The sequence below is a fragment of the Rhodotorula graminis genome, assembly GCF_001329695.1.
Source record: "Rhodotorula graminis WP1 unplaced genomic scaffold RHOBAscaffold_8, whole genome shotgun sequence".
Classification (NCBI taxonomy): Eukaryota; Fungi; Basidiomycota; class Microbotryomycetes; order Sporidiobolales; family Sporidiobolaceae; genus Rhodotorula; species Rhodotorula graminis.
The window spans coordinates 596,827-607,967 of record NW_017264935.1 but is presented as its reverse complement, the minus strand read 5'-3'; the positions used below and the strand labels follow the sequence as shown (position 1 = coordinate 607,967).

The 11,141-nt window shown below is 67.3% G+C and overlaps 3 protein-coding genes across 3 annotated transcripts; 1 reads left to right on the top strand and 2 right to left on the bottom strand.

Moving 5' to 3' along the window:
- Positions 1–73: 73 nt before the first annotated feature.
- Positions 74–3,840, top strand: RHOBADRAFT_54186 (uncharacterized protein; the record flags this gene model as incomplete). Its single annotated transcript, XM_018417187.1, has 11 exons — positions 74–1,084; positions 1,162–1,300; positions 1,378–1,542; positions 1,609–1,821; positions 1,899–2,001; positions 2,081–2,347; positions 2,407–2,518; positions 2,599–3,114; positions 3,191–3,254; positions 3,329–3,503; positions 3,588–3,840. The coding sequence occupies 11 exons, from the start codon at positions 74–76 to the stop codon at positions 3,838–3,840; spliced, it is 3,018 nt and encodes a 1,005-aa protein (XP_018270396.1).
- Positions 3,841–4,084: 244 nt separating this feature from the next.
- On the bottom strand, positions 4,085–8,577 carry RHOBADRAFT_37342 (uncharacterized protein). The gene is made up of 5 exons (XM_018413427.1): positions 8,429–8,577; positions 7,913–8,353; positions 5,692–7,820; positions 5,136–5,580; positions 4,085–5,048 (listed from the first exon to the last, which is right to left on the bottom strand). The coding sequence occupies exons 1-5, from the start codon at positions 8,540–8,542 to the stop codon at positions 4,446–4,448; spliced, it is 3,732 nt and encodes a 1,243-aa protein (XP_018270395.1). The 5' UTR covers positions 8,543–8,577; the 3' UTR covers positions 4,085–4,445.
- A 706-nt stretch (positions 8,578–9,283) lies between these two features.
- RHOBADRAFT_31922 (uncharacterized protein) lies at positions 9,284–11,121 on the bottom strand (the record flags this gene model as incomplete). The annotated part of the gene is made up of 10 exons (XM_018413003.1): positions 9,284–9,305; positions 9,421–9,465; positions 9,573–9,710; positions 9,810–9,888; positions 9,955–10,174; positions 10,236–10,256; positions 10,338–10,544; positions 10,607–10,687; positions 10,751–10,884; positions 10,959–11,121. 10 exons carry the CDS (start codon positions 11,119–11,121, stop codon positions 9,284–9,286), a joined length of 1,110 nt encoding a protein of 369 aa, XP_018270394.1.
- Positions 11,122–11,141: the final 20 nt, after the last annotated feature.

Here is an 11,141-nt window from a genome sequence, read left to right as displayed (position 1 = left end):
TTGGGATTTGCACCGCCCCTCGTCGTCCACCTCTCACTCCTCCACCACCCTCTCGCTCTTCTCACAGAGCACGATGGCGCACGCTGGCGGCCACCGGCAGTCCCCGCACATCGACCTGACCTTCAGCTCGGACGACGAGCCCGCCCTGCCGCCGCTCGCCAAGCCCAAGGGCCGGTTGGGTGACGACCGAGCCACCTCGTCCTCGTCGACCAAGGCGCGCCGCCCGCCCAAGATCATCGACACGGACGACAGCGACGAGGACCAAGATCGCCCGCAGCCGCCAGTTGCTGCGCCCAGCCTCGCCGGCAAGCACAAGAAGCCCGTCATCCTCCACGACTCGGACGACGACGACGAGGACGACGACGCCGCCGTGGCGGCACACGCGCCAGTGGCCGGCCCGAGCCGGTCGCACGTCAACCGCAAGGACCACTCTCGCGCGAGCGCAGCCGCCTCGGACGAGGACGAGGGCGACGAGGGCGACTCGCACTCGGACACATTCATCGAGGACGACTCGGGCTCCAACGCGTCGGGCTCCGGCAGCGAGTCCGAGTCCGACAGCCAGTACGTCGATGCCGACGACTCGGACCTGCGCCATGCGCCTGTCGCCCAACCCGCTCGCCGCGCGTTCGCTCCTCCCGACGCGCCGTTCAAGGCGCCCCTGCGCTCCGTCAGCAACACGGCCGGGTTCTCGTCTGCGTCGTCCTCGGTACTCTTCAACAAGTCGGCCGCGACCAAGCCCATGCCCGACCTGCACTGGTACGGCTTCGACAAGGTCACCAAGACGCCGCCCGCCGCCGCCGCCGAGTCGTCGAGCAGCGCCGGCCCGCCGTCGCTCAAGCAGCGCCTCGCCGCCCAGGTCCTCGAGCAGCAGAAGCGCATCGGGATCCCGATCAGCGTCCCTCGCGAGGGCGCGAGGGGCTCGCCACCGGCGGCCAAGGAGGGCTTTGCGATCGACGACGAGCGCGCGCTCAACGGCATGATGGCCGACCTCAACGTCGCCGACGATGCCTCGCCGCACGACCAGGAGGCGGCCCTCAAGGAGCTCGTCGCCGGCACGTCCGACATGAGCAGCCTCGTCGACTTTGTGCGTCCTCTGGCCTCTCGTTCCTCGCCTCCTCGAGTCGCCTGACCGATTCTCCTCCCGCTCGTCCACCTGCGCAGGAGCCTCCTGACGGCCTCAAGTGCACGCTCCTGCCGCACCAGGAGATCGGCGTCCGCTGGCTCGTCGAGCGCGAGACGGGCAAGAAGCGCGGCGGCATCCTCGGCGACGACATGGGCCTCGGCAAGACCATCCAGCTCAGTGCATCCCTCGTCTCTCTCGATCTCGTCCTCGACCCTCTCTTCGTCCCCCTCGGGTCGTGCTTGACTCGCCCGCAGTCGCCCTCATGCTCGCCAACCCGTCGGACCGCGTCAAGCCCAAGGCCAAGACGACGCTCATCGTGTGCCCTGTCGCGCTCATGGACCAGTGGAAGAGCGAGATCGCGACCCACACCGACGGTCGTCTGCGCGTTCTCGTCCACCACGGCGCGTCGAGGACGACCGGTGCGTCCCGCCGTCCTCTCCTCTTTCCCTCGAGCCCTCACTGACCCTCGCTTTGCGCGCCTGCAGAGGGCCGCAAGCTCGCCAAGTACGACGTCGTCATCACCTCGTACCCGACCCTGTCGAACGAGTGGCTCGACCCGAACCCGAAGAAGGCGGCCAAGAAGGGCAAAGGCGCCGCCGCGGACGACGACGACCTCGACGAGCTCGGCAAGCTCGGCAAGCGCGGCTCGCGCGTCGAGTACGGCGCCCTGTTCGACCTCGACCACGGCTTCTACCGCGGTGCGCCTCCCTCTCCCTCGCTCCACCTCGTCCAGGTTAGAGGACGTCGCTCACCTCTTGCTCTCGCCGTCACGCAGTCATCCTCGACGAGGCGCACCAGATCAAGAACCGCACGACCAAGATGCAGAAGGCGTGCGTCGCGCTCGACACCCACTTCCGCTGGTGCCTCACGGGCACGCCGTGCGTCCCTCTCTCTCTCTCTCTCTCTGCCCTTTTGGACGCGAACCTCGTACTGACAGGCTCGTCCGCCCGTCCGTAGTCTCCAGAACGAGGTCATGGACCTGTTCTCGCTGTTCGAGTTCCTCGGCCGCCGCGTCGTCAGCCCGCTGCACGAGGTCGGCGAGTTCAAGGCCAAGATTCAGAAGCCGATGAACGGCAAGCGCACCAAGCTCGCCCTCGCCCGCCTCGGTATCATCCTCAAGGCCGTCATGCTCCGCCGCCGCAAGACGGACCAGGTCGACGGTCGCCCGCTCCTCGCCCTCCCGTCTCGCGAGATCTTTGAGATCAAGGGCCCGTTCCTCGACGCGTGCGTCCTCCTCTCTCTCCTCTTCTCGACGAGCAAGCCCTGACGACTCTCGTGCGCAGGCGCGAGGCCGAGTTCTACGAGAAGATCGAGGAGAAGATGAGGGCGGCGATGGAGAAGTTCAAGACGGCGGACCTGATGAAGAACTACACCCAGGTCCTCGTCAAGCTCCTCGTGCGTCCCGCACTCTCTACTTGAGCCGCAAATACTCGACGCGAACGAGCCCTGACCTTCTCTCTCCCCTCGACCCGCAGCGCATGCGCCAGGCGTGCAACCACCCGTCTCTCGTGCTCAAGAACGCGACCGACCTCGAGGGCCTCGAGCTCAAGACGGACAAGCCCGTCGCCGCACCTACGCCGTCGGGCTCGAGCTCGTCGACCGGCGACGACCCCGACGACCTGTCGTCCATGCTCGGCTCGATGTCGCTCGCCCCGGCCGCCGAGCGCGCCGGCGCCGCGTGCGCCATCTGCTCCAAGTCGATCGGCAAGTCGCGCACGGCCGCCGGCGAGAGCACGTGCAGCAGGTGCGAGATCGACATGGCCGACTTTGCGGGCATGCGCAGCTCGACCAAGGTGCGGCGCACGCTCGAGATCCTCGAGGGCGTGCGGCGCGAGAGCCGCGAGGCGAGCCGCATCGCGTCGCAGCGGTCGGGCGGCGAGAGCGACGAGGACGATGACTCGTTCGACGACAACGCGCACGTCGTCAAGCAGGGCAAGGGCAAGGCTCGCGAGGTTCCGCTCGGACCCAAAAAGACGATCATCTTCTCGCAGGTGCGCCGCTCTGTTCCCCACCTCTCTCTCATGTCCAGCCGAGCCCGAGCCTGACTCGTTCGAGCCACGCGTGCAGTTCACGTCCATGTTCGACCTCCTCGAGCCCTTCCTTGAGAAGGCCGGTCACCGCTTCGTCAAATGTGAGCTCCCTCCCTCTCGCACTCTTTTCTGAGTGCTCGAGTCGTTGACTGACTCGACTGTCGGTCACACACAGACACGGGCGTCATGAACCAGAGGGAGCGCGCCGTGGCGCTCGACGCGATCCGCAACGACCCGAGGTGCACCGTCATCCTCGTCTCGCTCAAGTGCGGCGCCGTGGGCCTCAACCTCACCGTCTGCTCGCGCGTCATCCTCCTCGACCTGTGGTGGAACCCGGCTATCGAGCAACAGTGCGTCGTCCCCCTTGATCCTGTTCGCGCACGAGCCTCCTCTTGACCGCGCCTTGTCCGTCCTCCCTCCTCTCACGCACGCAGGGCCTTTGACCGCGCGCACCGCTACGGTCAGAAGGACGACGTCAAGATCTACAAGCTCGTGATCGACGGCACGGTCGAGGACCGCATCCTCACGCTCCAGCAGCAGAAGGCGGCCCTGGCCAAGGCGGCGCTCGACGGCGAGGGCGAGATGGGCAAGGCGCAGAAGCTCGGCCTCGAGGACATCCTCTACCTCTTCCGCGGTGACGGTCGCGCCGGGCCGTCCGCCCACCTCGCGGCGCACGACGACGACTGAGCGTCCTCGTCTCCTCCCCTCACTCTCTCTTCCTCACCCTCTCCTCGCTTCCCTCTCTTCCTCCCTCCCACTGCCTTTAGTCGCCCTCTTCGTCCTTCTGTGCCTCGCCCTCTTTATCCCCATCTTTGCCACGCTTCTCGTGTCGAGCCCTCTCTGCAACGTCGCGCTGTGATTTCTCGCACCTCGGTCTTTCTCTCTCTCTCGCTCGCCGGCTCTCATGCTCCCGGGCCTCGCCGCAGCCGCAAACACGTTGCTCGTGAGAAAGAGTCTCTATGCACTGACGAGGAGGACCTAAGAGAGCGAGAGACCGGAAGAAGAGGTTGCGAAGGAGAGAGAGAGGGGAACCAGAACGAGGACGAGGAGCGGACAAAGGGGGAGGGAGGGAAGGACGAGTCGAGGTGCCGCTCGGCGGCGACGACGAGGAAGAGAGGAGGGAGAGAGCGAGGGGGGGACAGATTCAGGCGGGTGCGAGACAAAGAGGAGGAAAGCCTGGAGGGGTCTAAGGGAGAAGAGAACCGAGAACGGGGACGCGACGACGACGACGAGGAGGAGGAGGAACGAGAGAAGGACGAGGCAGGGCCAGGTGGACGACGCCGACGTGCCGCTCACTGGATCGCCGAGAAGACGTCGAGCTTGAGCGGCTGGCCGTCGGCGCGGAGCGTGAGCTCGACGCGCTGTCCGTGGCGCGGTGCCAGCACGCGCTTGACGGGGTTGGGCACCGACGTCTCGCCGGCCTGGATCGACACGTTGCTGAGGAAGGCCTGGAGCCAGCCGAGCTTGGGGCCGGCGAGCGCGTTGAGCCACTCGCCCGTCGGCGGGAGGACGCCGTTGATCGAGAAGACGTGCTTCTTGGCGCCGTCGGCGAGGTCCTCGACGGCGTGCGCGACGTTGTGCTCGGCGGCGAACGAGACCGGGTCGACCGGCTTGGGCTGCGGCGCGAGGTAGTCGATCTCGGGGACCTTGGTCGCGTCGCCGCCGTAGTAGTCGGCGAGGACGCGCTCGACGAGCTCGTCCTGGATCTCGCCGAGCATGGTCGCGATCGGGATCTGCGTCGACGTGCAGTGCTTGACGGCGACCGGGCCCTGGAGGATGCAGACACGCTGCGGGTCCTGGTCGAAGACGGCCTCGATGTCCTCGGCCTGCCACAGCGAGTCCTTCTTGAACCAGATGCCGAAACTCGCGTCGAGAACCGGGATGAACGGGACGGGCTGCGCGTGGACGAAGGCAGGGCGGGTCAGTGAACGTCGCTCGACAGGAACGAGAGGAGAGGAGAGGAGGAGAGACGAGAGGCGCACCTTCTGACCGGGGCGTTGCGAGATGGCGAGGAAGTAGGCGACGTCGGCCGAGGCGAGGATCTGGTCCTTGGCGGCCGGGAACGCCTCAAGGAACTTGTCGAGGAACGCGTGCGGGTCGTTGAGCTCCGAGTAGCTCTGGAGGACCGAGACCTTGACGTTCGAGTCGTTGACGTTGCTGAGGCGCTCCTCGACGCGGCGGATCCAGTCGCCCGTGAGGTTGCGCAGCGACGGGTCGATCCAGCGCTTCTCGTGCGCGACGTACATGAGGCGCACCAGGCGCGCGTTGACCTCGGCGTAGGTCATCTCGGCGAGGTCGCACGACGAGCCGTCGGCCTTAGCCGGGAACCACGGCTTCTGGAAGTCGGCGTTGAGGCGGTCGATGACGTACTGCTTGTTGTCGGCGAGCCACGCGACCTGCTTCTCCTTGGTGAGCGAGAAGACCTTCCTGCGAGGAGGGGGAGAGCGCGAAAAAGGGCGCGACGAGGTCAGTGCTGGACGATGATGGCGACGACGACGAGGGGAAAGAGAGAAGAGAGAGAGAGAGAGGAGGACGCACTTGTCGAACTCGGCCCAGAGCTTGACGCCGCGAGTGGCGACCTTGTGGATGGGCTCGCCGAGCTCCGAGTTGACGGTGAGGATGCCGCCGGTCGGCTTGTCGTACGTCGCCTCCCACTTGTCGTCGTCGACGCCGGGCGCGTCGACGATGAGCTGCTTGACGCTCTCGCTCGTGTGCGCCTCCTTGGCGACCATGACCCACGACGCAAACATGAAGCCGTCGAACGGCATGCGCGCGACGCCGTACAGCTCCTCGGACCACTGGCCCGACAGGTACGGGTAGCAGCCCTTGGCGTCGCCGAACCCAGAGCCGGCGACGAGGCGGATGTTGGGGTGCTGGCGGATCGAGGCGTACGTGGCGAGGATCGGCGCGTGGAAGTCCTCGCACGAGTGGTGGCCGCCGGCGCGCCCGCCGGTCCACTGGAGGATGATGGGGAAGTCCGGGTTGCTCGACGCGATGTTGACGACCTGGCGGATGCCGTCGACCGAGCCGGGCTTGAACGAGACGTGCTTGATGCCGGCGTCGCGCAGGCCGTCGATGATCTCCTTGGCCTTCTCGGTCGAGGGGATGCCGGCGGCGACGCACAGGCCCTCGATCGGCTCGCCCTCCTTCTTCATCTGCTGCCACAGCGGGTTCTGGAACGTCCACTGGCGCTGGTTGATGTACAGGCAGTTGAGCGTGAGGCCGATGCCGGGCTGGTCGACGAGCTTCTGGATCTCGGCCACCTTGGCGCGCACCGCCTTCTCGTTGTAGTGCCCGCCGCCGGCGAGCTCGACGTGGTAGCCGGCCTTGAGGACGGCCGACACGAAGCCGGCCTTGACCGTCGTCGGCGTCATGCCGCCGACCATGAGGGGCGGCTTGGACAGGAGGCGCGAGAAGGGCGTGTCGAGGTGCACCTTGCCGTCGCTCGTGCGCACGAGGCGCGGGTGGAACTTGTCGTCCCACTTGTGCTCGACGGGGACGACGCTGCCCCACGCCTCCTTGCCGGCGCCGACGCCCGTCGCGCGGTTGCCGAGCATGACGGTGCGGATGCCGCGGCCCTCCCAGTTGCGCATGCACAGGCTGCCGATGCCGCTCGCGCCGCCCGTGCCAAAGTCGATCGCGTGCGTCGCCGACGCCGGGAAGTTGGTCGCCTTGGACGCCCAGTAGATCGGCGACGTAAAGATCTGGGTGAACACCGACTCGAGGAGCGACGGCGCCGACGCGGCGCGCATGTCCGAGCCGTCCTCGGTGTTGTACACGGCGCACGTGAGCGACGACGGCGCCCAGAACGCGCCGTCGGCATCGGCGAGGGCGGCGAGCGCCTTGTCGGTCGCGCCGGAAAGGAGCGTCGAGTGGTACGGGACGTTGATGGCGAGGAACCGCATCGAGAAGACGGGGAGGCGCTTCGAGTGGGGCACCTTGGACTGGTCCTTGCCGACGGGCGCCCGGATCTTGCGCAGGCCGTCGGCGAGGCCGACGAGGTCCTTGGGGTTGCCCGTGACGACGAAGGCCTTGGGCCCGTTGTACAGCGAGACCTGGACCGTCTCGTCGCGGCCCTCGCCGGCGACGTGCGAGTTGGCCTCGGCGATCTTGTTCTCGAGCGTCTTGAGCTCGAGGCCCGTGACGGCGAGCATGGCCGTCGGCGTGCCCTCGCCGTTCTCGAGCGAGCTCGCCTGGAGCGCGGGCGAGATCGACAGCGGCGGGAACGCGAGCGTGCCCTGGAGGCCGATCTGGAACAGGACGCTCAGGCCGCGCAGCGCCTGCTCGTAGAACGGGATCCACGCGTCGCTGCCGTCGCCCTTGGCCGCCGGGTACTCGCGCGCGATGACGAGGGCCGACACGACGCCCTGCGAGTGGCCGGTCGCGCCCTTGAACTGGGCGCCGAGCTCGGCCGGACCGAGCGACGAGCCCTTGCCGTACACGACGTACTGGGCGAGCTGGGTGAGGCCGATGAGGGGGAGCGACACGGCGCACGACGCGAGGCACGGGACCTCGGGGCGGGTCGACGGGTCCTGGAGCCACGACAGGGCGTCGAGCGAGTGCTGGTACAGGAGGGTCGACGACTCGGCGGCGGCGAGCGCGACGAGGTGCTCCGAGGCGCGGGTGAGGAAGGGAACGAGGAGCGGCGAGTAGAGGTCGTAGAGCGACTGCGTGCGCCGGGAGGGCAGAGAGGGTCAGTGCCCGCGCTCCACGACTCGTCGTCGATCGAGAGAGACAGAGAGAGGGAGAGGGGGCGCACCTGGAGCTCGTCAAAGTAGACCTCGTTCATGCCCTGGCCGCCAAAGAGGGCGTACAGCTCGGCGGTGCCCTTGGACGCCTGCTGGAGGAGGGCGGGCTGCGGCTGCTTGGGGAGCGTGCGCGCGTGGCCGGCCGTCTCGAGCTTGCTCTTGGCGACAAAGTAGGACGAGATGACAAGGGTGCGGACCGGGGCCGACAGGGCCGCGCCGAGCGAGTGAACGTCGGTCGTGGACAGGTACTCGTGCGCGAAGTAGGTGAACGCGGCGTGGAGGACGGCCGCCGTCGCGGGCGAGGTGGCGGTCGCCGGGAAGGGGAGGAGGCTGGCGACATGGGCGAGGAAGTAGGCGGTGAGGACGAGCTGGTGCTCGTCGATGCCGTCCTGCGCGACGTCGTCCTCGTCGATCTCGGCCGCCTCGAACCCGACGAGGTTGCCGCTCTTGTCCTCGGCGTGGAGCCAGTCCTGGAACGTGTCGCGCGCGACCTCGGCGGCGATCCACTCTTGCGGGGTCGAGGGGACGTGGAGCGAGACGCGGGTCTGGGTTGACGGATGGAGGAGGACGAGAGGGCGAGAAGTGGCGGTGTGGAACGGCGTGTTGGCGCCGGTGCCGGCACGGGTGTGGTGACCGTTCATGGCGGGTCGCACGAGCTGGGCGGGCCGAGAGGGAGGAGGGAGGAGGCGGGCGGACGAGGAGGTGCCTGCGGAGGCGAGCGTGTCAGCTCGTGCTGCTCAAGCGCTGGCCTGCTCTGCGCTCGAGGCCGCTCGTACAGGCGCCAGGATGCGACCAGGGGCTGGCTCGTGGCTCTGGCGGGTGCCTTGAGCGCGCTCGAGTCGGGTGGGGGCTGAATCGGGACAGACCACCGCGAGCGCAACCCCTCCCGAGCCCATGCGGCTCGCAGTGACGCGAGCCAAGATGGTCTCGAGTGAACTGATGGCAGCCACGTCGCGGCTGGGAGGCGAGGGGGCCGGGAAAAGGGGGGAGAGCGAGCGGTTGGGAGACGTACAGGAGAGGAGCGACGAGGGGAGACGAGGACGGCGAGGCGAGAGGGGCGCAAGAGGAGGGCCGAGCCGAGATGTGCGAGGGTGCGGTGTCCTTGCTCTGGCGAGCTAGGCGGGCGGGAGGTGAGGAGGGGAAGCGGAGGCGGTGGATGCTCTCGCGGTTGGCCTCGAAGCGGTCCGTCGAATCCTCCCCTCGCGGCTCTCTGCCTCGCTAGGGCCACTCTTCCGAGCAGCTGCACGCTATCAACGTCGAGCTGGGAGACCCGCCGGACAGCTCTCCATCGGACGCTCTCTCCTCGCGAGCCCAACCGCTTGCACTCCGACTCTGTCTCAAGCATTTCTCGCGCTCCAACGCTCTCTTTGCTACGGCCAGGTCTAGTACACGTAGGGGATGATGCTGTCGACGACGCAGAGAAGGGTGAGCGGACGAGCGGAGGAGAGGAGAAAGGGCGACGAGGCGGTGCAGGCCAACCCGCGAGCCGCGGAGGGAAGCGGAGAGAGACTCGACGCACCGGTACGGCACGAGCTTCTTGTACGTCTCCCAGTCCTTCTTGTACCTGCACGAGGGCGCAACAGGCTCGCGTCAGTCGTCGCTCATCAAGCCGGGCGCACCCGAGGCTGGGCCCGAGCGCGCCCCAAAGGAAAGAGGAGCGAGGGGACGCACTTGAGCGCGCACGCCTCGTCGTCGCGAGTCTGGCGGTGGAACAACAGGATGCCGAAGTAAATGACGTAGAAGTACGGGAGCGGGCTTTGGAACCCGCAGGGGAGGCACCACGCCCACGACATGATCCAGTCGCCCATGCTGCACGAGCGCAAGAGGGAGGGGAGGACGGGGAGAGTCAGGCAGGCGCACAAAGAGTCGATGCGCATGCGGGAGGAGGAAAGGGAGAGTGCGACGCACTAGTTGGGGTGCTGCGACAGGCCCCACCAGCCCGACGTGAGGAGGCGAGTGCCACGCTCGGTCTGGAACGACTTGAGGTCTGCGCACACGTCGAACACGGTCAGAGATGCGGCGCGAAGAGAAAAGAGAGAAGGAGGGGACGCACTCTTGGGGTTGCGGCCGAGGCGGAACTCGTTCTTCTCGTTGTTGCTCGTGCGGAAGATGTAGTACCCGACGAGCTGGACGGCGAGGACGCCCGCACACCCGGTGACGCCGAGGTCCTTGGGGTGGAGCGCGAGGAAGAAGGCCGTGTAGCCGTACGTGAACGGGACCCACAGGAGGTCGCCCGCCGAAAGCATCCAGCCGAAGCCGTCGGTCGTGATGTCCTGCGCGAGGGAGCGAGTCAGGGCCTCGTCGCAGACAGTCTCGAGGGCAGAGAGGACGCACCATGGTCGTCAAGATGGCGGCCTGTGTACGAAGGAGGGAGACCGTGAGCGTCCGAGTCGAGGCTCGAGAGTGAACGAGCGAGGAGGACAGGCTCGAGCGCACCTCGTTGAACTCCGCATCGAGCACGTACCACGCGTGAAACGCGACGGTGAGGACCATGCTGTCGGTGACGCGCCCGATGCGCTCGTACTGCCACGCGACGAACGCCAAGTCGAACACGACCCAGAGGATCAGGCCCGGGCGCATCTCGTTGAACGACTTGATGTCAAAGTCGCCGAGGCGAGGGTTGAGGCCGCGACCGATGAACCACTGTGCGTGCGAGGGTCAGTAGATGCTTGTGAGAGTGAGAGAGAGGGAGAGGCGGGACGCACGTTGTAAAACGCGTTGTCCGTGTTGCCGCCGAGCGCGAGCATCTGCTCGCCCATGTAGCTCTGGAAGAAGACGAACGTCGCCTGTAGGTCCTTGTGTGTCAGGTCGTGCGGGCGATGAATAAGAGAGCGAGCGCGACGACGCACGAGGAAAGTGCTCCAGGCAAAGGCCGCCGAGACGAGCTGAGCCCAGTGATGAGGGATGTACAGGAGCGCGCCCGGGCCGAACTTGAACGTCCAGGCGCCGATCATGGCGAGCGTGAGGATGGCGGTCGAGAAGGCTGCACGGTGGGCGAGCGAGTGAGCTCCTCGAGATGACGAGGAGGACGAGGAAGGGGGAAAGGGCGGGGCGCACCGTTCATCGTGTACTTGAGGCGCTTGCCGTTGCGCAGCTCGGCGCCGTCGACCTCCTTGCCCGGGAGCGCGATCGCGCAGACGACACACCAGAAGTACCACCCGAGGTAGACGGCGAACGCCTCCCAGCTCCACAGGCTCTCCCACCACGCGCGGTCGTGCATGGCGCGCCAGCCCGCCGCGT

Bases quoted from the DNA above. Each gene is read 5' to 3' on its own strand.
- RHOBADRAFT_37342 (XM_018413427.1), bottom strand. From the start codon at position 8,542: ATGAACGGTCACCACACCCGTGCCGGCACCGGCGCCAACACGCCGTTC. The intron at 8,354-8,428 runs GTCCCCTCGACC...CTCCACGCCGAG, and splicing joins AGACCCGCGTCTCGCTCCAC to GACAAGAGCGGCAACCTCGT. The intron at 5,049-5,135 runs GTGCGCCTCTCG...GTCCACGCGCAG, and splicing joins CGCAACGCCCCGGTCAGAAG to CCCGTCCCGTTCATCCCGGT.